The sequence below is a fragment of the Ixodes scapularis genome, unplaced genomic scaffold (assembly GCF_016920785.2).
Source record: "Ixodes scapularis isolate PalLabHiFi unplaced genomic scaffold, ASM1692078v2 PGA_scaffold1__304_contigs__length_218370807, whole genome shotgun sequence".
In the NCBI taxonomy this organism is placed as follows: Eukaryota; Metazoa; Arthropoda; class Arachnida; order Ixodida; family Ixodidae; genus Ixodes; species Ixodes scapularis.
Window position 1 is genome coordinate 127,476,864 of NW_024609846.1, and position 27,958 is coordinate 127,504,821.

Below are 27,958 nucleotides of genomic sequence, written 5' to 3' on the forward strand. Positions count from 1 at the left end.
CAATGTTATTTATTGAATTTTTTAGGCTCTTGCCTATTTTTGACACGCATGACTTCATTCATTCAGCTGTGGTGACAAAGATGCATAAGTTTTTCTAATGGGCATGAATGGGAGGCAGACACAAAAACAAGCGGGTTTTTCAGACACATTCCCTTTTCATCTATTTTTACTCCTTCCAAGATTTGCTGTTTCAAAATACTACAAGCAAACAGTTTTTTTGTAAATAACTACTAATTTTTGTGAATTTTTCAATTTTAAAAAATATTGTGGAAAAACTGATTACGCAAATAGATCACCAATCTATTCTCTCCTTTTCGCTCCAGTTGAAATGTGGTGATCGCCAGTGTGCAAGTAACCTTCCAACACTTCTGGTTCTAAACTAGACGGCAGGTTTTGCAATATTTGTGAGGTGTGCTACCTACGGGAAAATGGCCGCTTGTATAGCACTGTCAGGCATAATTCAGTCTTATGGCAAAAAAATAATGAGTAAAAATTGAGAAAAAAAATATTCCCGAAACTCGGATCTTGTAAAATATTCATAGGGGAAGTATAGGTTAGAGGTCTGAAAATCACATAAACAGGCAGGTTAAAGGGGTACGGAAACAAAAATTTAGAGCTTATCTCTTTGCCTAATAACGACCCATCAGATAAAAAAACCTCGAAAACAATGATCGTTGGTCCGAAAAGGCAAGAAAAGATATTTTAAGACGAATTAAACAATATACAATTTTCTCCAAGTGGATGCCCCTGAAGCTTTGTTGGAGGTTCCTGATGTCATTGGCCCCGTAAGAGTAGCACTGTGCCACAGGAGTACAGCATACTAGAGACCATTCCACTAAGAGAATGGAGAGACAGATGCTTTCTCTCCTCTCACGCCGGCGTATCGTCTGCTCTGTAGACTGGACAATACCCAACATCCGGCTGGAGTGCAAACACTGTTGAAAATTGCGTCACTTCGGCAATATTGGGCGCAAAAGTGCGGATTTAGATGTGCAAGTTATCGCATGTTGTTAAGTCCGATAAGGAGACTAGCCGGGCACAGTCCTGCAGTCACCTGCCGCACAAGTAAAAGAAAAGTGAATACGACCCTGTAAGCAGTGCGGTCGATCTGTCGTTTCCGGAAAAAGGTAAATGTGGTCCCGGTAGCTTTTTGCAAGATGAGTTCGCACTGATTTAGGACCTTGGCAACTATGTTTGGGAAGTCTAAATTAAAAAAAAACATGAAAGCAGGTTCTTAATAACTATGAAACAACAACCGTACAATGCTTTTTTTCAACAAACAACAAATCTGTTCAGAATTCGTTACCTGATGGCCTTGAATATGAAGACCTTAAAGGACTTGCATTATTGTGGATGTTTCTAGCGGTCTATTTGTAACCAAAATAACTTTTTGTTATGTTTACGTGGTGTAGGTGGTACTTGGGAAGCGACTAATGGGTGCGCAATCAACTTCGATTCACCGCCGAAAACCCAATGATGTGGATGTGCCGGCGGCGTGGTTTGTTGTTTGTTATATATAAAAAATAAAAACAAAGCAGCTAACTTTGACGTGACAGCACTTCTCTGGCTAACAAAATTCTATCACATTTGGCTGAGAACATGTAAGGAAAACCGCTCTGGGTTTTATTGTTTTCAACCCAGGAGTAAGAAAATTTTTATGTGTGCATGGCATTTCACAAAAAACCAAGAAAGGCTTTTTCGAACTCGCTATTGTACAATCGGGATTGGGCTTTCTGCCGATGCAGTAGACAGCGGTTGAGGTAGTGGTACTGCCGGTGGACTTTGTTGCTATTGAAGCAACCGAACGAAGGTACACTAGCTGATCATTTACTGGAATAAATCAGTAGAGCACAACAAACTGATGCTCAAATATCCATAAATGTTCTAGAAATGCGAACCACTTCATAGCTGCAGCAGCGAGTGAGCGTTGGTTGTTCGTTCGGTACAGCCAAAGTGCAGCCCACGGGTATTGCCAATATACCTGGAGGACCGCCTGTTCGTCGTCTGCTGTAGGGATTGGGTGCATGCCCATCCCTCTTTTACCCCGCCGAATTCTTCATAATGCCCAGGTGAAACAAAATGGCGCCGCTCTGAGAGTGCCTAATGGAATGGTCTATAGTTGGTGAGAGGTTAAGAGGTCAGGGGAAGCTCCTCCCGCCTCTTTCCACTTTAGCAGAGTAAATGCTGGAGAGGTGACCTCCTATTCAGCATTTGCTCTGTTAAAGTGGAAAGGGTGGGAGGAGCTTTCCCGGAACTCATAGCCTGTCACCAACTACAGTGTACAGTCGAATCTCATCAATTCAAACTCTCTTAATTCAAACTTGCGAATAGATCAAACTAGCATGCAGGTCCCATCCTATGCGGAGGAAACTCCCGGTAATTCAAACTTTGCTTTATTCAAACAAACTTTCGGTTCCCCTCGACTTTGAATTAACAAGATATGACTGTATATGAACCGGGCCTTAACGCTAGCACAAGAGATCACCAGAGAATGCCACCGTTGAGTAGGCCATGCTGGGCTGCGTGGGCAATCTTCGTAGAACCGTCCCTGCGTTGACGAAGTTGATGGCCGTCCCCTTCGAAAAGATTGTTTGCTTCGTTGGACGAATCAAATGTTCGTCATCATTCTGTGTGTTTACAGTGAGATGCTGTGCTGTTGCACAACAGAGGGTTTAGGCAGCAGCGTGGTGTAGCAACTATTGTGAGATGCCAACGCACTCGTGCTAGTCTGTCATGCCCCAAGCTTGTGCGGCAATCATTTATGTATGTACTAAAGACTTTAATATGAAAGGAGCACAAGGGTGCTAAAGTAATACTGTCGAGGCCGGTTATAACGAAGTCCACAGGAATCGGAAGTCACTTCGCTATATCCGCTATTTCGTTATAACCGACTTCGTTATAATTGGTCCAGACAGTATGTGGACCGAGCAACAGCATGGCTTGACCGAAGAACCGCATGCTTGACTGTGATCTTGTTGCAAGCAAGCTGGCGCAGCCGACTAACGTCGTCGTCGAAGTAATAATAATAATAATAATAAATAATAATAAATTGTTTTATTTTTCTCATGTCCACAAACAACCTCTCGGTTTACAGTGTGGTGCACTAAACATACGTGGAGTAAAACCTCCATGTATGTTTCAAATAATCTTCATGTTGAAGTGTGGATTTTGAGTTAGAAGAAAATACAGGGTTTGGCCGAATATTTTCGATTCGAATATCAAAGTTTTTCCACGCCTTTCACTACCATTGCGTAATGCTTAGACGAAAACCCAGCTAAACTCGTGAACGTTGTTCCACTTATTCATTAATAAGCTAAGTTTATCTATATTTTTGAACTGTGTCTTTATCAGGTCTGATGCCTTATTAATACTTTTCCAAGTGTTTATTGCGGCGGGTTACCCTGTTGAGTGCGCTTCTTACCGAGCACCGATGTAATGAAGAGAGGCAACATCCGCTGAGCTCGCTTTCGCGGGAATTGCTTCTCCGCTGTGCACCGGTGCTCGGAAAGAAGCGCACTCAACGGATCTAACCGACCGCAATGAACACTTCGAAAAATGCGAATAGTGCAGTTCTTCTCGAAGCGAATTTTGAATAGTCTATTATTCGAAACTACTATTTTAAATGACGAATACTGTAAAACCCTTTATTTTCGTGGCCCCTATTTTTCGCGAGTCGGTCACATATGACATAATTGCGACCACTAAATTTCGCGAATTCCAGACGCCTGCATTGAAAATCTTCAGGACCGAAATTTTCGCGCGCCCTTAAATTTCGCGAATTCTTCAATTCGTGAAATTCGCGAAAATTGAGGGCTCGCGAACACTAAGGGTTTTACAGTATTCGCACAACCCTACTGTGAACGCGTTGGCGGCGGCGGTCGAGATGGAGCGGTCACGCTGTCATTTGGTCTTCGCGTACCTCGACACAATGAGGTTGTAACGTGTCGACTCCACCATGTGGCAAAGCTCATATCTACCGTATGCTTGGCTATGCCAGGAACAATGACGTAATCGGTGCACCTGACTTCCCAAGACGCATTGGGCACTCGTCAATGGCTGATTTTGAAGCGCTCGCAAAACTCCGGCATTAAGAAAGAAACATGTAGCCATTCCGCTCAAAATATGCAAATGTGATTATCATTTACAGGTACTATTGATCCTATTCCACTTGTTTCTGAACGTTTTCCATACATTAAAAGTTTCATTTTCTGCACATTTAAAGTTTCATTCCTTACATTTAAAGTAACACTTTAATAATATAAAGTTTCAATTCAGTATTTCTTTAACGCCCAGAACCTATATGGAGAAACGTCAGTGGTACTTAAATAGAAGCCAGCAAATGGAATGGCATCGAACTACAGAAGTTGGTCAGAATAGAAGTAGACTTTCCAACAAACAAAAGCAAAACAAAAAGGTCAGGCTGGGTATTGCTGCTGGCAACAGTGGTGTACTTGTCAGTGAATGGGCTTTCAATTTAAAAATTCCAGGGTAAGAAACTTATGCTCCAACTCATTGTGTGTGTTTTTGTTGCATTATGTTTTAGTCAAAGCAAAATAAAAATGCTTAAAAGGAACTAGGCATTTACAGGGTCTTGAGTGATATTTGGGCATAAAAAAAAGTACAATGAATGGACCACTGGAACTTCTCACAAAGGTGTCTTTAAATTTGCCTTTTTCATACTCAAATGCCATTCAAAAACAAATTTCAGACTCAAATTAAGCCTAAGAAATCCCTTTTTTTTTCTATATGCTCAGGGACATAAATGGCCAAGACTGTCTGATTGATGCTGCCATTCATAGATGGTAACCACACGTGTTCGAACCTGCTGGATGTGATTGCAGGTGTTCATCTCGGAGAAGTTTTCATGTTTTCACTTTACGTTGTGCCATCTGTAAGTAACAGCATCGACCAGATTTTTTAAATATTTTTTTTCTTATTGTGCATAGAAAAAAAGCTCAAGGTACACCTAAGCACTTCTTCTTACGAGTTTAAATGCGCAAGCCGCTCGTCCACTCCCTTTTTCGTCTGCTGCATACTTTTCGTCGCCGGTCAGCGCGCGTGCTCCCCTGGTGACCTTGGACGCTCTATGTTAACGGCCCACTGATGGACACGCAGCGCCATGGAGTGAGCGATTATGGAAACTGATGAGCGCAGCGGCCAATGGGAGCCCCGTCGATGTGTGTCAGCCAATGGAATCAAAGGCGATTGCGGTAACTAGGTGCCGCTTTCGCTCTTCAAACTGATGACGTCAGCTCGCTAAAAAATAACTAAGCCTAAAAACTCTTGTTTTAATGCGAAAGCATTAAAACAAGTTTTTAGGTTTAGTTATTTTTTTTCCTGAAAATTACTATCATGAAATTTGAGTATGACAAATGATCCACCTAAAGACGCATTTGTGAAAAGTTACAATGCATTTCTTTTACTGGCTTATTTATGCAAATTTCTATGCACCCGAATAACGCTCCTGTAATGATGTGCCCTGGGGACATTACCTTTCTTGTCATGCATATAATATAAAGTACAAAAAAGCAAATCATGTTTAGACCAAAAGAAACCAACTGAAAAATTGACCTGTTTTGATCAATTGATAAATTACTACACCATCTTGGTTGCACACTATTCCGAGACACTGAAATGTGGCTACAAGAAGTAATTGTGTCTGAAGAGGCATTTATTGTCCAAAACATCCACTGTTTCAGGTAAAAGAGAAAAGAATCAATAAGAATACAACTGAGACTAAACATGTTGGAGATAAAAGCATATTTTTAAAACCACTGAACGTCAGCACTCCAAAAGACACATATACCTTGTTTTAATAAGTATCGGTGGCAGTGGCGTCACTAGGGTCCGCAGCATGGTCGATGTGACTCCCCTCCCCTCCCCCCCTTTCACTGCCCAGCTGCAACCCCCTGAGCGCTGCACCCAAAGCGATCTGCTTCCCCCCACACACACTTAGTGACGCCACTGATTGGCGCAACAGATGCTGTCAGCCGATTGGGCCAATAGAGTAATTCTAAAAACACAAGGTCACAATGTTCATAATCTTTCTGTGCATCGGCTATCATCGACGAGACCAAACAAGCAGAACGAGCCGCGACCTTGCGCTTTCAGTACATCCATGCTCACATTCTACCCTTTGACTGCACTTGGACTTCTAATGAAACTATATAGGTATAACTCGGGCACCAGTGCAACACCAAGTGTTCAAAGATGTCCAATACTTTTCCAGACGGGGAACGCAAAAATTTATTTGACTGACCAATAAATGAGACGGCTGCCATTGGCATTAATTCAAGGTCAGTCAGCTGGTTGTGAATCCACCTTTGCTTCTTATGCAGTATATACCCATCTAGAGCAGCATTGTCCTTGGGAGGTTAATGTACACTGTCAACACAGGTGAGCCCATGTACACGTGTTTGTAGGTGGTCGACCAGAGTGAAACTCTGATCACTAACATCGGTGAGGCCCGTTTCTGGGTTGTTATTTTCATTCAAATCTCCATCACTCTGCTCGGGCTGGCTGACTCTTTCACAGCTAGTAGGACGTACCAATGTCACTGGATCCTGGGAAACTAGTGCCAAGCACCCCCGTATGGTCACCATCTTGGTTCATGGAATGGGCAGTTTCTCTTTGACCTCGCCATTTTTGGCGAGCCAATCTAAATTCGCTTGCGCCGGGTAGTTTTATACACCAACTCATGTTTACAAGCGAACCGGAGCGCCACTAGCAGCGCACCAGCGGCACCGCGCATTCACAGTGGAGTATGGGGAAGAAGCACCGCATCCCACATCAACAAACCATCGAAATCTGATTTTGTCGGCGCCAGTGCGAGCCCATGTGCTCTTTCTTGCATTGGACTTGTTGATTTTGTCTCCTAACAATGTCTTACTACTTTAGTGGCCTGAAGAAAGTTAACAAAGCTCGTTACACTGCAAATCTTTGGTAAATAATGTGGCGTGCGGCGACTCATTCCGCGTGAACGCCGCAGATTGGACACTTAAGCCTGATTAGCATGAAAAGATTCTGCTTGCTATTTTCAGTCGCGATGACGCTCGGTCTGGAAAAGCGTGGACGGTAGCTGCGAAGCTCGATGTTGATAATGAAGATCGCAAGCGGAATTGGAAGAAGTGAATCGGGCATAACAAGTCGGTGATGTCCACTGGTAACAGTGATCAACATCTCCTTGTATTGTACCGTTTACACTAAGCTTACTCACCCCAAACAACCTTCAAACTTACAAATCTTACGAGGCCTGCACTTACCTCTTATTGAGATATTTGGTCAACTGGTAGCTGTCATTTGAACAAGCAGACGACAGTCTGAATGAGTTCGAAAGAGCAGACGACAATGAGAACAATCAGACGGCCGTTTCAACGTGAAGACTCACTGAATGTGGCCCGCAGGTGGTCTGGACAACTTGACGATTTTCCTGTGTTCATGTTGGAACAAAACAAAAAAATCTCACGACCACAAGTGTCTGTGAATTCAACCCAGAGTGCTTCCCACACAAGCAATCATGGTCCGATGGTGTCCGAGTTTTCCTTTTCACAGTGCCTATCCACGTTCTCAGACGAACCGAGCAGTCAGAAAACACATGAAAACTGATCTTCATATCTTTCCGAGCTGTTTTGATAGAGCTCCAGCTGCCGCATTTAGACGAGAAAGCAGTTTCTTTTTTGGTTTCTTTCAAATTGCCACAAAAATGCCCGACCCACATGATGACCTCTGCTCACAGCCCCAGACTGGAAGTGTGCCTGATCTGCCGCCACTGCAGCATGACGTAGCAGAGTTGAGTTGGTGTGTAGAGATGTTTCCTGAATACCGAAATTTCGTTATCCACACCGGCGAAACAAGCGCACATCTTTGCGTCGCCACCACATGTGGCGCCAGTGTTGGATGGCATTGAAAAATAATTTTCCTGTTTTTAAATATGCAAGAACAACAATGCCATTGCAAGAGATCTGTGGAGATAAGCACGACTGATAAGTGGGCTGCATGCAGAGCGCCAAAGGCGCTTTTATTGGCGAGGGATGCTCCATGGCACTCTTGGTGCGACTGGTTTTGAACAGACCTTTCAAAGCTTCGAAGATCTGAATGGACCTAAATGGCGATTGCCATGGCAAGTAAGACTGATCAGCCAATCATCTGGCAAGGTTTGATCGTCTGTGTGTTGGTATCTGTTTGTGTCGGGCTAGCAGGCAGGAAAGGCAATGGCACTACTTTCATAGGATCCAGTGACTTTAGGACATAGCATTCTGTTGTCTCTCATGCTTTTGAATGTGCTGCGTCAGGTCTCCACGCACAGCAAAGGCTTTGGGACATTGCTTGCATTTGACAGACCTCTCACCCATATGCCTTTGAACGTGCTCTGTCAGGTTCCTAAGTGTGTTGAAGGTTTTGGAACAAGTCTCGCATCCATGTGTATTCGAATGCGCCGTATCATTTCTCACTTCGACTAAAGGATAAGGGACAACACTTGCATTTGTAGGGCACCTCGCGTTTGTGTATTCGCATGTGGCGGATAAGTAAATATTTTTGAGTAAATGCTTTGTGACACTGCATGCATTTGTAAGGTCTGTACCCCGCATGTGTTCGCATGTGAGTTGTACAGTCTTTACTTCGGACAAAAGACTTTGGACAGCTGGTGCACTTGAACGGCCTATTACTGACGTGCACTTTGATGTGATGTAGCAGAGCGCCCTTCCAAGTGAAGGCTTCGGGGCACTGTTCGCATTTGTAAGGCTTCTCATTTCTTTGGCTTTGCACGTGGAAACTTAGAGAACTTTTCTGAGCGAACACTTTGAGGCATTCCCCACATCTAAAATGGTTTTTACCCGTGTGCGTTTGAATGTGACTGACCAGATCGCTATTTTTCCGGAATTCTGCAGGACACAGTTGACACTCGAAAGTTCTTTCTGGCTTGTGAATCTCGGTGTGGCATCCCAAGTTTTCCCCTTTAGAAAAGTGTTCTGGGCAGTGCTGGCACTTGAGTTGTTGTTCACAATTATGGACAACCAGGTGATCGAGGATTGCACGCTGATCCCTGGTGATATGGGTGCAGAAGCAGCATTTGAAGAGAATGTCCGTCGTGGGTCCTGGTAGGCAGCCGACATCCTTCGAGCATGCACCTCCATCACCTGCAGAAACAAACGTCCCCTCGTGCATTGTGCAGCAAACATGCACCAAGACACACTGGTTTGGCTATTCCGACGCTCCTAAAATGACAAAAAAAGCCACACATTTGATCCGAAAGCACGTTCACCTGGTTGTCACTTCAGTTCAATATCACTGTGCACGTGTCCAACGGCAATTAAACGAGCACGCTTCTCTTTTGTGAATGCGCTCGTAATTGAAAAACACGTCAGAGGTGTCCGACCCCTTGCAAGCTACTCGCGTATAATAGCGCATATGACACTGATCCAAATGGAAAATTAACTTCCCTTCCTGTTCTCCCAGTTGGAACACTACAAGAAAAACGGTGAGGCCGCCGATTGGCCAGCACTGCACTTCACCTTGACGCGCTAACCTATCTCGGCGGTCGGCGGTCTCGCCAACTTGCTCGCCGAGCGTCCAACCCCTGGACTACAGGGATGGCAGATAGTGAGCTCCAAAGAGTCATTCTTGAGAGAAGTATGTCTGAAACCTTCCAATCACAGGGAGGTTTACGAAGCACGAGTTGCAAGAGACCAAACAGCAAGTGCCAGCACACATTACCTAAGCCTGAATTTCAGGGAGTGCTAATCGTGGCTATAAGATGTGTTAACATGGCTCTCTCCAACCTCGGCAAATGAAAAAATGGCCTGCTTCGGAAAAGTTCCCACTTGTAGCATGTGCCCGCAAGCGACGAATGCACGAGCAAACGTGCTGCTGCCGTTGTCTTGGGAAGATTTGCAAGACCCTGCTCACGACTCACAATCGGTTTAGACACGACAATCGTTTTTTGACCAGGTCAGGAGTAATCACAAAAGGCTCGAGGTACAACTAAAGAAGAATGACATGCATGCGAAAGCATGCACGTCATTCTTTCGCTTCCTTATTTTGTCTGCAGCGTATTTGCGTCAACGGCAGAGCGCGCCCTCTCCTCGTTGCTCTGACCTTGGACGTTTCATGTTGTCAGCGCGCTAACGGACACGCAGCGCCATGGGGTGGCGGTTGTTAAAACTGACGCACAGCGGCCAATGAGAGCCTTGTTGGTGCGCCCCAGTCAATGGGACTAAAACCGAAATCCCTCAGCTTTACTCCGCTCCTTTGGGATCGGGGAAACTAGGGGCCGTTTGGCTAGGCTTTTCGCGTGGTGTCATAGCTGGGAGCTAGCTTCACTTGGAGAAAGGGTTCAAGGTGCTGTTTGGCGCGGCTTCAAAGCTGATGACGTCGGCTCGCTCCACGGGACCAGTTGATACTTTCGCATTAAAAGTCGTTACACTGCAAGATGCTCATCTCCAGGAAATTTATTTGAATAACCTAACATTATTTGTTTTAAAAGAAACACCAAAAAAGGGGAAAAGAAACACACATTTCACAAAATAAATTTTATGCATAAAATAAAATATTTTAGTGCAATGCTTACACTGCGAGACACAATTTAGGTGAAGGCAGCCCTGCTCTACACTGCACTCATTAGTAAAAGGTGCTTAGCTAGCTAAGCACCAGCTGTTAATGGTTAGAGAGATGACTGACGTGTAGAATGTTGGTTGTGGAATTGTTTCTTCGCAACGTGATAGTCTTTTGTTCGACATATTTTGATGTTTGAGAAACAAACAATCGAGATAGTCATTATTGTTTTCAAAAAAATTGCAAGATTGCCACTTCCGTTTTGATTTCAAACGATAACAAACACTGCTGCCAACATTTGCGGCGAGTAATTCTATACACCGCGAAGTTGTCGAGCTCGATTATTTCTACGAGTGCGAGTCATCCTGCGTTCACAGAGGTGTTTAGAGGAAGATCTCCTCACTCGACTTAGTTCGCAGCAAACAAATGTTGTAAGCACATGCCTTCAGAAGTGCTGTGCGGGTGCTTGTTTTCATAGTGGGACTGGCATAAGCATAGCGTTCTGTATCCACTATTTTGCTTGATCTGGCTTGATTTGTTTGTTTGCGTGTGCCGAAGCTGCATAAAGATATTCCCGTAAAAGCGGCCCTGCTGCTCTGTGAATTGGGCAACCGCCTTGACTGCAGCCATGGTTTTAGTACTAAAAGGATACCTGCACAGGTAAGAATTTGTGAGCCATTTGGCTGGAGGCAATTGGCAGTTCGTCTTGCATCACTTTTGTTCAGGTATGCTCCCACCATTTTGCTCTTGGAGGTCTGTGGCTCTTAAGTTTTGAGCAGCGCACCTGGCTTGCCAAAGCGAATAGTTTTAGGTTTCCGTTTTGATTGTGCATCATGACGTTCGCCCACCTTGCTTGTGGACGCTATGCAAGAAAACAAGAACACAGAGGCTAAAGAAAACTCCATAGACGCTTTCAGGCAGCTGTGCATGGGCGCAGCCATAACCGACCTTCAGTTTTTGTTTCCTCTTATTCCGTTCGCTCCACTTCATCATTACCGCAGGTCATTGCCATTTTAGATTCTACTGCCTCCTCCTCCCTATCATTGACCTTTGTGAAGGCTCGTCCACGCCCACTCGGTAAGACAATAGAAGGTCGGCTATGGTGGCTTAATTTGGCGTGCGCTGAAAGCGTCTATACTTATTTTGTTGACTTTCTTTTAGTTCTTTCGGTCGCTTGTTAGCACACATTGACAGACACTTGTATTAAACTGTGTCCCGCGCACAATGGAACGCTGAGCACCATTTTCATAATCGCGTCCTACAGGCGTTGCAGATGGTGCTAGATGATGGATGCATGATAGATGGATGCAGTGAATGGCGGACGCTTACACGGCGCTGTCATGAACGAATTTTGCGTGCGTTGCAGACGGTGGTGATGTGTGATCTAATGGCAGAGGGGGAACGGTGGCCGAGTGGACTAGCGCACACCAGCTCGGAGCATGTGGAGCGAAAACTCCCGCTGCAGAACCCAGGATCCTGGGCTCAATCCCCACCCCTGCCCATTTCGATCTGGATGAGCATCGTACCGGCGTGCGGTCGTGTATCACTACTGCGTGATGCACAATATAGACCCCAGGCTAGTGGTTGTACTGCACTGGCTAAATTTCACATCTACAGCTGGGAGACTCGTCGCCCATTGAAGCAGACCAAGTTCTAGGCTGTATATACATACACACAAGCCAATTTTTTTTTCTAATGGCAGATGCCATACATTGTTGCACGTCTGCTTGCATGACCAGTAGGTGGTGTTAAACGGTAGTCTAGATGCACCGGACATTGTGACAAAGGGACATTAGACTCGCACATGTGTTGAACCGAGCAGCTGAGGTAATCCAGTAGTAATGGGCGGAGCCACTGATCTTCACCGAAATTGCATCTTGCAACATAAATATTGCACTAAAAATATTTTATTTTTGTGGGAAAGTTATTTAATGACATACGTGCCCCGCCACGAGTTTTTTTAACCAAAAACATGTTTCCGAATGGTCAGGTTTCGTTTTCAAAGGAATAATATAAAGAAGATGTCAAAGCTCAGGTTTGTTTTTTTACCTACCCAGTGGGAACACGTACAGAGCTTGCAAGCTGTTCATGTTTAGAAGCATCCAATGGAAATATTGAAAGCAAAAGGTTGTCACCTTCCATTCGATTTCATCTTTTCACGTCCGCTTCTACAACAACCTGGCGGTTTCAGATTCCAAACTAGAGGCACTTAACAGAGCTTTTTCGTCCAATGGTAAGCTCTCATTCCTGAATTCCATTCTGAGAAGCGTTAGAAGTCTGGATCGGAAGAGGCGGCACTCCGATTGCCACTACTGCCAGAGCAGCCAACATGCGAAGGGACCGTCTTGTGCGTATTAAGTGCACCAAGCATCAAATTTCAAAACTATACATAGCCCCAGCAAAGCAAAACACTGTGTGAATATAATGTTTGTAGTTTTCCAGAGACATAACAAACGGCAACACCTTGCACAGTGCGTGTGGTTTTGCGCTTAGGCGGGCACCTTCAAATGTGTGATTGCCACTGTAAATGTACAGCAACGACCAACAAAGGGTTAGTAAATAGAGTGTGGAACTCTGCCAAAAAAATGAACAACATAACAGAAGCTGAAAGAGGTGCATGAAGAAAACAAAAAGGGATCCTCGGAGTGTTTGTCTGAAATATATCGCCCCTTAGAAAGCAAAGTCCAGGCTCATTTACACCTGGGTTATGGAAAAGAAAAAATGAGAGAGTAATGATGCATTCATTGAACGAGTACATTAGAGTTATTCACATAGTAGCCATGAGAATTACCTGGTAGTACTGTACATATGAACAGCCAACACCATTTCCCAAGGATGAGATGAAGGGGAACAAGGGGGACAAAGGACAAACACAACCAAACACAGCTAGGTGACTGGTGCACGACCGAAAACATTCACTTGGTCTTGGTATCGAACCAGGTACCTCTCCATTTCCAGTGGAGTGCTCTACCAACTGAGCTAACCAGGAGTTAGACGTCAGTAGAACAATCGGGCTTCACTGGAAATGGAGAGGTCCTTGGTTCGATACCAAGAACAGGCAGATTTTTTTGGTTGCGCACCAGTCACCTAGCTGTGTTTGGAGATTTGTGTTTGTCCTTTGTCCCCCTTGTTCCCCCCCTCCAGGGATTATAATCATCATTTTTGTTCAGCTCGCTTGCACCTTTAAATTAATTGCATTATCATTATGAGATGAACCCCAATGAAATGAAAGAGGATACATCTCCACGGTGTGCGAGCTCCACTTTGATGAGTGGTTTGTCCAGAGATTTTTCTCTGGTGTTCTGTGTCGAAGGAGACATCGTCAGAACCAAATGAACTATATCCCACTCCTGGTGCCAGACACCGTTTCGAAGGTGTTCCCAAACCTGTCGAAGCATCTCACAAAGAAAGATGTGCCTAAAAAGCACAAAGATTGCACCCTCTCAAGGAAGCAAGTCAGACTGTGAAGTGCTTGTGCCCAAACGTTGCCCTTCATACAGAGTTCACTGACAGTGCCAGATTCAGATCTACGGGGTGCTCTAAAATGCATCACGAGGGAGAAATTTTTGCCACTGCATAAAAGATCATATTTCTTCAGAGTCAAATCTGGGCGCAAAACGCATCTCATTCATGGGTAAACAGGAGTGCCATATTTCTGGGTACATGGATTAAACTTTTGGCTTGAAAACAAAGTACAGCTTTGTCTAGTATTCCTTGAAATTGACTCACAAACAGTGAGGTATCTAAAATTTGTTTCATTCTTAAAACTTACTTGGAAAGTCTTCTGTGCACTCCACTTGTTTATGTAGTGTCCTAGGTGCAGGTAGAGGAACCATGTTCTCTTTGACGTACTCGCAGCCCTTGCTTCCACACACCGTTTCCGTGGATAAAGCATTCGGCACAGTTGCATTCCGGCTGGAGCTTGCCTCGATTGTACCTTTCTCCGACGTTCTAATTTGATCAGCAGTGAAGGTGTGACTTGTAGGCTGTCGAACTTTGCCTCTTTCTTCTTCTGTTTTCCAACACTTCTTCTGTTCAAGGTACGGCGTCAGCTCTGGCTTCTTTTCTCGGTTCAAGCCACTTTCATGCAACTCCACAGTTTCTGCTTGAGGTGCATCGCAAGGAGGTTTCGCTGCAGGTGCTGCAGCAGGGAAAGAATGCATGAAGAACACAGTGAACCTATGGGTAAAGGAGGACACAAAATGATCAAGCGTTGTACACCTGAGATGATTAATCAGAGAAGAGTGATTTTTTTTTTTTTTGGAGCGCAGCTCTTAGGCGCCTGTTTCCGGGTTGAGCGGTGTCGCTGTCGGCGTAACAGCGCGCATTGCATTATGGGAAATTTTCCTGCTAAATTTAGCTGGGAAGTTTTCCCGCTAAATCTAGAGTAAGAATTTTTCCACTAAAATTAAAATTTTCCAAATAAATTTAGCAGGGAAATGTTTCCGCTAAATTTAGCAAGAAAATGTTTGCTAAATTTCCTGCTAAATTTAGCGGGAAATTTAGTAAAAATTTCTTGCTAAATGGAGGGCATAAGGCGAGGAGGATACGGTAGGGGGAGAGGGAGAGGGTATATTCTCCCCTCCTCCTCCTCAAGAGCTGCACTCTAATTCGGCATTACAGAGAATTGTAATCGTCTTCAATTTTTTTAATACCCTCGAGGCTAGTGCACAGATTTGCGTATTAGTGTGCTCGAGTCTAGTGCGTTCCCTCATAACGCACCGACACTTCAGGTGGCCCCGGAACACTTCCGACTTGTGTATGACCAGACTGAAGGTTTTGCAGCAGTTGCAGAATCAAATCTACGCACTACCTGTAAAATTCGCCTCGGATATGCCATAGTTGGCACACACCGATGTATAATAAGTACAGACATTTAACACCTATTTCTCTCTTGTCGCTTATAGACAAAAGTTGGTGAAGATTTTACAAATCCAAAATTTCTGAACGATCACGTGATCGTCAGCAGTGAGGCTAGGAGGGTGTATTATTCACTTTAAAGGCGTCTTCAGAACACACATGATAAAGTTCATTGATTCACAAGAGCGTCTCAACTTAGTGAAGGGTCCCCCCCCCCCCCCCAGCTTTAACTTACAGAAACAAACTAAGACAGGACAGAACAGGATAAAACAGACGACTAACAATTTTGCTTTAGTACACTATTCATATGCGTAATTGTCTTCTTCAGAGGCTGTTCACATATACAGTGGAATCTCGTTAATTCAAGCTCGCAGATAATTCAAACTAACATGCAGGTCCTGTCGTATGTGTTTCTAGGAAGGAAACTCCCAGTAATTCAAACTTTGCATTATTCAAACAAAGTTTTGGACCCCCCGGGTCTAAATTAACGAGATTCCACTGTACGCAAAACGATTATTAGTTACAAAGGTTATTTTACACCAGGAATGGATCAAATTTAATGTTAACCGCCGAAATTCAACCAATTCAACTTGCTTGGCTTTAGCACTATGGAGTTGGACAAGACACCTGTATGAACATTGGGCGAAGGAGCAATGTCTGCATCTCTAAAGGTGACAAATATTTTGTTTTGAAAACACAAACAGCTGATTACATTCCAACAAAAGAAGGCAAGTGAAGCTTAATGCTCTATTGCAATTACCTCGCTTCTCCGTGGTTGGAAGATTCCACTCCGCATTGAGAAGCAGAGATGGAACTGCGTTGGCCTTCAGCTTGCGTCTGCCATTAACCAGATCAGTCTTGAACTCCTTTGCTTCAAAGTGGTCCTGGAATAACACAGGGGTCAAGTTGAGTCCCCAGACAACATTGGATGAAGCAGGGAAAAAAATTGTAGAGCCATTCCACTCTGTGAAGCTGGTTGGCCAGCAAAGCAGTAATGAATCCTACAACGATTTACCCAATGCGACATGGCGCACACTCTTTATTTACTTTGTAAGGACATTCACAACTGCTTTATGATCAGAGTGATACACGCTAAATTTTCTGTTCTCACTGTAAAGAAATTCTCAGCTAAAGTTCGATCAATGCATGATCCATGAATGATGAATGGTAGTTGGTTGAGTTACATCGGTGAAGCACATGAGTGCAGTGGCATAAGCAAGGGGGGGGGGGGGGGGGGGGGGGGGGGGGTTGGGGGTCGAAATCCCCCTGAAATGCCAAAGTTGCCCCCCCCCCCCCCCCCCCCCCCCCCCCCCCCTCTGATGGGCCCGCTCGCTACCCTGCTCACGCAGTCGGTCTTGCACGGGGCACAAGGCAAAGCTGGAGCACGGACTATCTCCAACTTATATGCTTTCGGGAGGAATGTTTGTGGGGTAGAAAATGCTCAAGTAAATAAAATAGTCAATATTTCTTCATTCAGGCTTATTTGATGGGATGTGGAACTTATCTCAGATATATAGAGAAGAATTTGATCTCAGATATGTAGAGAACAGATATTTCTAAACATTTGTGGGGTGAAAGATGGCAATTTCAAGGCAAAGTATAACCAGCTATCCTCACTCAAATACATAGTTAAATCAAACTAAAAAGTGGACCTAATAAAACGCAGATATGGTGATAATATAAAACAATGTCAGTGATGTAAGGAATATTAAATGAATTGTAAAAACAATTGCACTGTAAGCAATGGGTGGCGCTGCGTTCGCGCACACTTTGTGTACTGATCAGAATTACGTGCTTTCGACTAGAAATTACCGGGAATAAAAAAAGTAACGGTGCTAGTTATTTCAGAAAGCAATTTACAGGCTCTCTTGATCATTTCATTTATGCCAAGCGCCTACATATTCAGATGCAGCCGCCTCCGTACACGGCAAAGAATATTCAGGATGTCCACCGCTTGAACCTCAATGTCGCAGTGAACATTCAAAAGCACTAGACCGAGCAGTCGCTCATTGATGTCGACGCTCTCAGGTATGTTTTCAACTGTCGTAGTGAAGGGAACGAGTGCTCAGCTTCCGCCGTTGTTACGTGCAGAGTCACTAGGATCTTGAGGAGACGATAAACATTTGGGAATAAAGCCTCTGGACAGAGGGCGACCGCATGTAGCACAGATGCGACGGGCATTTCATGTTTCTTCCTCTTTCATTGGACGCCCAAAATTTTCCCATTTTTGGTATATTTTCCTATTTTTGGTGAAGTTTCCCTCACTTCGTGAAATTTGCCTCTATCAAGACGCACGTCTCGATGGTCACTCACAGATGCGATGAAATCTGTCTTGCTTTCTGCTTTGCATGTTGAGGTGGCATCCGATGCAATTCGTTATTAGATTAATCTTTTCGTTGCACGGAACGCCAGAAACTCCGAAGAGCCTGCATATTCTCACTATGCATAGGCACAAGGGTATTGAAGTTCGTTTCCATGTTCGGCGTGTGGTTTGAGTCTTTGTGTGTATGTGTAATGCCATTTCTCCGAGCGACGGTACGACGAGTTCCGACTGACTTCTCATTGCCCCAACAATGATTACCAGTGTGGCTTGATCCATTTACAGTGAGGAGAAGTGCATTTGCATGGAGCACTCAATGTCAGATTTGGGTGTATTCGGTGAGATGTAGACGTTGATGGCGACATTGTCGTCAATGCTTAGAGGAAGACTCTGGGCAGTCGTTTGTGCATCGATGGGGACGCTTACGACTTGGCCTTTAATCCCAAACTGTTTGCCTCCGTGAGCGAGACGTCTCATTGACATGAATAAAATCCGTGGTGCAACGAGATGTTCTTCTAAGATGTTTAGCGGAGGCAGATGTGCTAGGATTGGAGGATATACGTATCCATGAGTCTTGGAGAGTAGAGGCACTTTCCCTTCTAGTAAGGAATCCTTGCACGCACCACACACTTTAAAGTTCACAACTTCTTCCTCAGGAAAGAAACACGACCACATGTCGAGGGCGCTTTGCTTCTTTTGCGTATTGGTCACATTTGAGATGGACATCAAATTGTCCTGGTACCACAGTTAATCACACACATCACAAATAAAGCCAAATTGCACGTCACAAAAATGTCTCTTAAATTTTGCATTCGCTCCGTTGAAATTTTGAACTTTGTTTTCGTGGTACTTGTGTCGTTTGGCAGCGTTCTCTGCTTCAGCTTCACGTATTCCCTGAGCACCTATACGGCGCTGACGCTTGCGATTGGTTCTCTGGTGGCAAATACTGGGTCCTGCTTAGCCTCACGCATGCATTCAACATCTTGGGCGAGAGCTGCTGGGTTTTGCCTACGACGCTGTTGAGCAAGACGATTTTGCTTCCTGCGTCGCTTATCATATTCACGTTGTTCTTCGGAAGTTTTAACTTTACCTGGTCTACCCATAGCAGTCTTGTGACGCATGTGGCGGGAGGCTACGTACTTCGCATTGTTTGCAGGCGCTATTATCATCCATCAAATGGTTTGACTTCACACAAAGGCTTCGAATGACGTCAACCCCTTTTCAGAGCAGCTGCAACCGTAATCTGTACCGGGCAGTCTTTTAAACGTTACTAAAAAAAAGTAATCGATTACAATTACTATTACTCTTGGCTAAAAAGTATTTGATTAGATTACTGGATTACTCGACGGCAAAAGTAATTGGACATTACTTAAAGAAGTAATTGTTACTTTTCCGATTGCTTTATTGTGTAAAGACACATCTTTAGCGCTCATAACAACGAACTACTTCCAACCTATACTTCACATTTGCACAAGTACTGAAGAAGAAAAACTGGCTCCCTCTTCGTGGTCGTTGCACCTTCACAATGCGGACACAAGCATAGAATTCGTTTCAAGACGTTTAATGATTTGGGCAATCGCCAGTCTGTGTGTGTGTGTGTGTGTGTGTGTGTGGGGGGGGGAAACGGAGGGGGTTCTAGATCTTGTTAAGCTTGAGCAAGGGTTGTCGCTCAAAGTTTGCGTCGCTCATTTTATTATTCACATGTGGATGAGCTCGCATGTTATACAAAAGAGCAGCAGCTCCAGGATTTGAAACGGATCATGTGTAGTATCCATTAGCGGAAGAGATCGCCCCGACCACTTCTCAACTCGAAACATTGCTTGTCACAAAGACCACGAGGGGGAATGGGGAAATATTTCAGCTGCCTTTGTTATATTTTGCATCCGCTTAGGCATTCTTCGGTTCTGGTTCTCCTACGGGCTGCGAGTAGGTACCCTAAGCAGGATTTTTTAAATTAGCTACATTCTGCTTCCTCAAACTTCGCCCTGAATCGCCTTTGTCACACACTGTGGCTTCCCTGGGGCTTCCCACAAAAAAAAAAAAAAAACGGACATTCCACAGAAACTGTACATAGAAAGAGATTGACCTCGTTCCCTACAGCTCCGCAAAAATCTTTATTTTTTCCGTTCGAAAAAAAAAAGCAAATTTTATTTTTGTAATTTCATAAAAAAAAGGCGTGTGCGGGGGGGCCGTGGACAAATTGTAACGGTTACAAGTAATTTTATTACTTCAAAAAGTAATCAGATTACTCTTGTGATTACTGCCTAATAAAAGTAATCAACTGATTACAAAATTACTCCAAAAAGTAATCGATTACAAGTAATTTGATTACTTGCAATGCGTACGGTACAAGTCTGGAACCGAGAAATGCATGTTACGTGCTTTGCATTGCTCACATGTGCCTTGTCATCCATCATGGAATTTTGATTCTTTTTTTTTTTCTTGTTTGAAACGAATATTTCGCTTTATACTGTATGGCCTTGGAGTTTTTTGTTGACAACGACAGAAAAGAAACCATGGTGGGGTAGAGGTATACAGCTTTGCTGTAAAAAGTGGAAGTTAAGAGGGCGGCCTGCAGAGTATGCATGTAGTCATCACACGTATATTTCATATTTTCCTTTTGCATACATAATAAAATCCATTTGTTTCTCTCAAAATTGTGCAATTCGGAGAAGAACCCAACATCTCAGAAGTGGGATTACCGACACTTTGGTCATAGAAATTCCTCTCCAAAACCGATATATATCGGATTACACCGATGGCAAATCACAGATTGAGCTAGCAGGACTTTTGAATTGACTTTACAGGTGCCGTCTACTTTTATGTACCGATAGGTAACGCGAGTTCTCGGGGCATTGCTTGCAAGTCAATCTGTGCGACGTGTGCCGTCTGCTCCTTTCCCTATATAATGTGCCCCCCTGCCACGCTAGCATTCCTTCATCTCACTCCGAAGTGAAGGTCAAGCGCCTTGACATTAGAAAAACTACCTGCGTCTAGCATTGATCCGTTTGTGCTCTCACATGATCCATCGGTTAACCTCTCGTCTTGATATTAAACCAATTTTTTTCTTTTACACACGATTCGACTCGCGGGGAGCAAATGGCGTTCCCCGCAGTGAAAGTAGCAATGATGGCAACACACTGCCACGTTTTTCATTTATCCAAACCAAAATATGCTTCTGCAAAGCGTTTTTGTGCTTGACGGTTTGCAAATTACTACGAGACAACACTCACTAGTGTCGGTGATTCATAATATGTACATTAGATCAGATTGCTTTTCGATCACTGGCGCATCGAGAAGGCCTACTGGGAATGAGGTGATTAGGGCTGTTTTTGCTAGCGAAAGGAGGAAATCCGAACGGAGGGGATCTGTGTTTTCGATTTCCATCCATCGTGTAAAACATAGCGGTGACCGTGGCCCTAAACGTTTTATATAGCACGGTGCTCAGGTGAGCTGACATCGGTAATGAACTTCTTCACTCGCTACGCACAATATGCATGCAAAATGCTCCTGCTAAGGATCACACCCCAGCACACTGTCTTGTCAAACGCTTCCCATACCGCATAACCATACTGAGGGCCTTTCGTTGCCAGAAGTGGATGAGTGTTAAAGGGGCACTGACACCCCAAAGGTCGTATTTATTTTTATTGTCTAAAACGATGCAAGTTGTAGTCATAGACACGCAAAAAAAACCGCATCGCGAAAAAAAATTGTCCCGCGCGCGCGCGCGCCTTTTTATTTTTGGCGTTTGATTTTCCCGCCTCTCGCCTCCTTGCTTCTTTTGATCGGTTACGTCAAGAATCAGGAAATTTAGAAGCTTTGTAGGCGACATCTCTATAACATTTAATTACGGCAATCCTAAAACATGTTTTTTAACGCAATTGCGAACGCAGTACGGCCCTTCTTTTTGAAATACCAAAAATCGGGAGTTCGTTGTGGTGCCGTCTCCTGGATTTGTATCCTCCAACGGAAAACAGGCGACACCGCTCAAAACCGGTCCGCCGGCGTTCGCTTGCGCTCGCTCCTTTCCTCCTCGCTTTGGGTCGCCATGGCAACATGGGCAACAGCAGGGAGTGGTGAAAGGAAGTGGACTCTCAGGTCTCCTCAATTTTTGACGTCAAGGCACCGGCGCCGATCGCGCGGGAACTTCGAATTCGGCGTTTGGAAATTGTTTTTTTACTTCACGAATACTGAATTCCCAAATCTCAAAATTTGAGGGTAATGTCCTGGCATCGTTTTCAATCGTTTCGGATAATAAAAAAAAATATGATTTTGATGTGTCAGTGCCCCTTTAAGTCGGGTGCATAAAGCTCCGAATTAATTGTCGTGCAAACCGTTCAAAACAACGATAACTATGGGCACGATTGTCATGCCTTCAATGGAGGGTGTAAAGACGTATGGTTCATATAAATTGCAATGCTTAATAAAGATTGAATTGTTTTCGAAGGTACAAATGGCCTTTACAGTTTTTGTTTCTCTTTTGCTTTCTCGCCACTGACCACTGAGCCAATTCGTCGGGTCTGGCCCTGTTGGTACTCGACACTCGGAAGACCGTTGCAAGCGATGCGCAGAAAATTTTGTTCGGTTCACCTAATGTGGTGGGAGCGCGTCCTGACCCGCTTGCTTCTAGGGCTTTTGGTCTTCATACAGAACTCACCGTGTTTAGAAAGTCTTCAAATGTGAATAGTTGTCATCGCCGTGCCGTCTGCTATGACAAGGGGTCTGCTAATTCCTCAAAATGTGCAGTCAAGCCTTTTTTAATACCAACAAACGAAAGGTACGAAACTCCGGTTCCCATCTCTTTCCCATCCCATCTCATAAATTATTGAAAATATGGACAGCACCAACAATAATCGTTGCAGGGCAGTGAAAGTAACCAATTTCTTTAAACAACAGCTGCAACAATTACATGTTGAAAGAAAAGATGTTACGCCCATTTACATTGCAGTTTAGATTGTCTCAAAGGGAAAGTTAAGTCAGGATGAAGGGATAGTGCAATTGTTTTTTTATTAAGCTATGTGTAAACTAAACACACGTTTTGACTTATCATAGGAAGATGTTCATTTGGGTTTATTTCAAACTTCCTCCTTTTAACGATAATAATCCCTGGAGAAGGGGAACAAGGGGGTCAAAGGACAAACACAAATCTCCAAACGCAACTAGTTGACTGGTGCGCGACCGAAAAAATCCGCCTGGTCGTGGTATCGAACCAGGGATCTCTTCATTTCCAGTGGAGTGCTCTAGCAACTGAGCTAGCCAGGAGTTAGATGTCAGTAGAGCAAACGGGTTTTTAACAGCTGCCACCAGTCTAACACCAACAAGGATGAACGGTCTGCATTTTAGGGTTATGATTTAATGTGATTAATGCAAAGCTGCAGTGAGCTGGACAAGAAAAATATTTTCAGTCACACACCAGTAACCTAGCTGTGTTTGGAGAATTCGTGTTCATCCTTTGTTCCCTTTGTTCCTCTTTTCCAGGGATTATTATCATAATTCTTGACCAGCTCGCTGCACCTTTGCATTGGTTGCATTAAATCCTTCTTTTATTCTTTTAAGCCATGGGCCTGTTGGTGCAATAGACAGCACATAGAAAAAACTTCAGAACCCTGCCTTGCGTACTAATTACTTGCTTGACTGCTGTATGGTTTGTGTTATTGCTTGCGAAATGAGTGAGTATTGAATGTCAGTCAGCTGTAAAATTTATTTCCCTGTTGGTGAGATATGAGAAAGCATAGCGCAGAAAGGGTAAACATGTGTCGGTCAGTAAATTATCCTCAATGTGAGACTTGCAAAAGGTTTTTTTTTTCCTATCTCAGCTGCATTTAATGTACAATTTAAGATGTAATTTTATGGCATTGAATTGGAATGTAATGTTGACCGTGTTTTGACTGCAAAACCTTCACGAGAGAGTAGAAGCATCAGCCAGCCGTCTGATACAAGCTCACTTGACAGGTTCCGCCCTAATTGAAAAACAACAATAAGATAAATGGGGATGATTTGCCTCCTGAGTGAGTTTAAGCTCAGCATGTTGCACAAGCACCGACTGCACTGACAATCAAATAGAAAAATTTGTTAGTTGCTGTACCAACGTTTTGGTTAATAAAAATGTAAAAAAACAACTATTATAGATTTTATTCCACACCTTTCGTCTGTGCAAAGAAACCAGAAGCAAAAATGCAGGAGCCTGAAAACCCATCAATGGGCACGTTGAGTACACGCTCCTTTGCTGCTACTCCAATGCTCCGAGCTTCATACTCGGAGCGTACCAACAAAACGGAGCATAGCATACAGCGAAGCGTGCGGTAGCATGGCATATCAAAACTGTCGGTGAGCCGTGTGAACTACTTCCAACCGCACAGTTATAGCCAACCGAGCATCTTGTGGATACGGGTGGCAGAAGGCAAAATTATTTCAAAGGCCTGTGAGGAATGGAAGAAAGTAAAGTATAAAAGACAATGACGTTCTGAAGTTCTTAGAGCGCAGCTCTTAGGTGCCCATTTCCGCGTATAGTGGTGTCGCCGTAACCGCCCCACTAAATTTAGCGGGAAATTGAATTGGTTTTGAGGCCACGTGATTTCGCTTTTCCCGCTAAACCTAACGGAGAAACTGAATTTGTTCATGTGGGTGACATGACACAAAGTCATGTGACGTCATTTTCCCCGCTAAATGTAGCGAAGAAACTGAACTGGTGTTGAGGTCATGTGACGTCATTTTCCACGCTAGTGGGGGGAACTAAACTGGTGTTGAAGTCACATGGCGTCAATTTCCCAGCTAAATTTAGCGGGGAAACTGTGGGAGGAAGGGAGGGTATGGAAGAGGAGGAGGGGAGACCTCCGTAGCCTCCTTTCCTCCTCCTCAAGAGCTGCGCCCTAATTTCGCATTACAGAAATTTGTAAATATCTTTCATTTCTTTTAAATGCCTTAATATTCCTGAAAGGTTTAAAGACTCGCTTCGAGTGCATATGCAGAAATTTACAATGACCAATCTGTTTATTGACCATGCGTCTGGATCCGATTTAAATGAAAGCCAACATTCTTGAACTTGCTTATCGACATAGGAAACTGTCAAACTTGTCAGAGATGTTCCGTGGCTCCGTCTTGCAGCGCGAGAAGGAACCAATCCATGTGCTATTGGAACACCACCATTCTATAGATAGCACAACAATTTATTTTAAGGCGAGATGCAAGGTGCCTGTTTTACTTTAAACTCTGCCGTTCCACAAACGCCTTAATTAATTTATCCACGAAATAATTTCAACTTCTGCCACCCATATTCACAAGATGTTGGGTTTGTCATAATGGTGCGGTCGGATGTGGTTCATGCGGCTCGTCGACAGTTTCAAAGAGTTGCGCCCCTGTATGCCCTGCTCCGTTTAGTTGCTGCGCTCTAAGTATGAAACTTGGAACGTCGGAGTAGGAATAAAGGGGCGCAGACTCCATGCGCCGAGGGGTCCCATTCAATATGGCAGCGCTCTAACTTCGCAGTCCTAAACGAAATGATGCCGTCCATTGGCTTTGGTGTGCTACTACTTTGAATTTAGTTTTGTCATCAAACGTCAGGGGATTCAAATGGAACTGCGGATGGCCACCTGTAAAGTCGCCAGGAACATGGGCGAAAGGTCCGGTGGGAGGGGGGGGGGGTAACGCTGGCTAAGTTTGACCAGAGGAAAACAGGCAACTTTCTCATTGGGGGAAGAATGCAGGGGGTGATGTTTTTAGTTTTTTTGCCGAATACCCCAAAGGTCATTCTGGCGACATTCCACTTTGCCTGGTGATAGTTACAAATATGCAGAAGGGAAGCAAATTGACTTAGAAGGGCAAAGGGAAAATTATGTTTGGTTTCTAGGCTAAGTGGCACAAGCTAGTGCCCATTATAAAGGGTACAGCTATGAGCATCTGTCCATTCATCCATCCAAAAAAAAGAAAAGAAAACTTGAAAAGTCAGTTAAGATGGCAACCTGTCAAGTGCTGTGTGTGAGCAGCGATCTCTATGGCAATTTGCTGGATCGTGCTTCCCCGCTCTGCGAATATGGCCACCGGAAGTTCCAAATTGGCCATCTTGGGCATGTGTAAATCTGCAGGGTGAAGCGTTGCAGAGGGTGGAAAGTTTTGAAGTTGTGTCGCGCGTACATGTCTTTGTTGCATTCATGTCGGTCGCAAAGCTCCAGATCGTCCATCTGTTCAGGTGAGTTACTGTGACTGGTCAGTTGTTGCTATCAGTAAATAGGAAAAAATAAGTGATTGCTCTCATGCACTATCAACCACGGCTGTGTTTGATTTCTACTCGAATAGATCGAAATTACTCACGTCACATGGCAACGCAGTGGAGCAGCACAGGACGGGAGTTAGGTTTTCAAACGTCACTTAAGCAAACTCATTTCTGGCTCGGGATCGTTGTAACTTACAAATACAGTCACCGAAGTAACAGTTGTCAAAGTAAAGTAAGGCACTGCTCCCGAGGCATATACACCTTCACGCATGTTGCACTTGCAAATTTTTCCCGAAGGGTTAACTTGGCGTTGATTCTTGATCGGTATCTAAGCATGTGAAGGTGCAATGACGCAGCACTTCGGCATGCCTAGGCATGTCCTTCAATCACGGCGTCTGACCGCGAGACACGTTCGACGAGTTGCACGATTTTTCTGCGGCGCTGCGTTTTTGTAAAAATTTCCACGGGTTCTCAAAGGCAACTAAGACCATTTGCACAAGGTTTTAAAAAACTTCTACGGCGAATGACGGCAAATGAGCAGAAAACGTGTCTTTCAACAACACTTTAGTGGGCAGATTTCCACTGGCCCACGATGGCCGATTCGGAACTTACGATGGCCGCACCTGCGCTGCAGCGACCAAGCGGGGATGCGCGATCCAGCAAATTATCATAAGAGATCAGTGGTTTTGAGCACGACATGTTAGCACGTACATGAACTCATACATGAAATTCTTATTTTGTTTTTCTGTATTAAAATCAGTTTGATTTTCTTAGAACCGCGTGATTCGAAGAACCCAACAGTCATAACTTTACATGCTCCCCGCCTCCTGAAATGGTGACTGTGTGTACTATAGAGATCGACCTTCGACACATCATTGTTTTCCCTCGCGGTTGGAGCATTCTGTTCAATCCGTACTTCTTCGTTTTGATCTGGATGTGCATCGGGACATCGCACCGGTGTGCGCACATGTAGTCATTACTGCGGCAGGAACGCTAAAAACTTACGTGTTAGCAGTCGTACTTACACTGGCACCGACCAACTTCTCATCCCTCAAACATCCGCACACCAAGAAACACGCAAATGCGGAAATATGTCGCTTCGAAAAAACACCTCGGACCAGTGTACTTTTTGGAAGAGAAGCACACCCTCAATCGAAATCAAAACAAAACGCACAAGTACCTCGCAGACCTTCGCATTCCTGGAAGCTGGAGCGCTCCTCCCCATGCGCAAAAGCCAGATGAGTCGGCGTTTAACGCTATTTTTACCGGAAGGAAGTGAGTAGAGGATCTTTCCACTTCCCGAGCGAGTTTTGCACAGGGCAACAGAACAACCTGGCATTTTCAAGGGACTCTTCCTACGTGGTCCGTTGTTCCGCAGCTCAGCTGTCGGACAAGCGTCGCCAACGTCCGCTCGGTGCCTACTTGGCCTGGCTTGGCTCGCTGCTTACTTGGCTGACTTGGTGGATTGGCGGCTTGGCTTGGATTGGCTATGGTGGGCCAGCCGGAGCGCGTCTCCGACTGGTGTGTGTACCGCGTCCAAAAAATTGGAGACTTTTACAATCTTCTGTAATGCCGACCTAGAGCGCAGCTCTTGAGGAAGAGGAGGGGAGGGTTTGCCTCTGTTCCCCCTCCCCTCCCATTTAGCGGGAAAGCCTTGCCGAATTCCCCGCTAAACCTTTCCAAAAAACACTCGACCCCAGGCGCAACAAACCGTTCTCGAGCCCAGTCACTGAGTTTGAGGCTAGACTCTCACCGGCGTCCCTCCTAACCCTAACCGAGTGGACTGTGATTTCTATAGGCGCAGCCTGCGTAGGCGCAGTTTCAAACGCTGCTGGCGGCTAAATTCTGGTACGTGTATTTTCCCGACGACGTTGAGAAAGCATTGTGCCACATTTGAAAAAACAAAAAAGAAAAAACAAAAAAAACCTGTAAATTGTGTTTTTTGTTTTACGATATGGTTTGACGGCGCCGCGGGATTCGCCGCATGTGAAATGACGAAGCGATTTGCTGTCAAAAAT

The 27,958-nt window shown here is 44.5% G+C and overlaps 1 protein-coding gene across 1 annotated transcript; it reads right to left on the minus strand.

Annotated features, from left to right (window-relative positions):
• Positions 1–5,650: 5,650 nt before the first annotated feature.
• On the minus strand, positions 5,651–27,368 carry LOC8039326 (histone-lysine N-methyltransferase PRDM9-like). The gene is made up of 4 exons (XM_002413307.4): positions 27,121–27,368; positions 16,172–16,295; positions 14,324–14,692; positions 5,651–9,137 (listed from the first exon to the last, which is right to left on the minus strand). The coding sequence occupies exons 1-4, from the start codon at positions 27,277–27,279 to the stop codon at positions 8,440–8,442; spliced, it is 1,350 nt and encodes a 449-aa protein (XP_002413352.3). The 5' UTR covers positions 27,280–27,368; the 3' UTR covers positions 5,651–8,439.
• Between the last annotated feature and the right edge of the window lie 590 nt (positions 27,369–27,958).

Bases quoted from the DNA above. Each gene is read 5' to 3' on its own strand.
- LOC8039326 (XM_002413307.4), bottom strand. From the start codon at position 27,279: ATGCCAGGTTGTTCTGTTGCCCTGTGCAAAACTCGCTCGGGAAGTGGA. The intron at 16,296-27,120 runs GTACTTGTGCGT...GTGTTATTCCAG, and splicing joins GGAATGCGAAGGTCTGCGAG to GACCACTTTGAAGCAAAGGA. The intron at 14,693-16,171 runs GTAATTGCAATA...TCCCTGCTGCAG, and splicing joins TCCAACCACGGAGAAGCGAG to CACCTGCAGCGAAACCTCCT.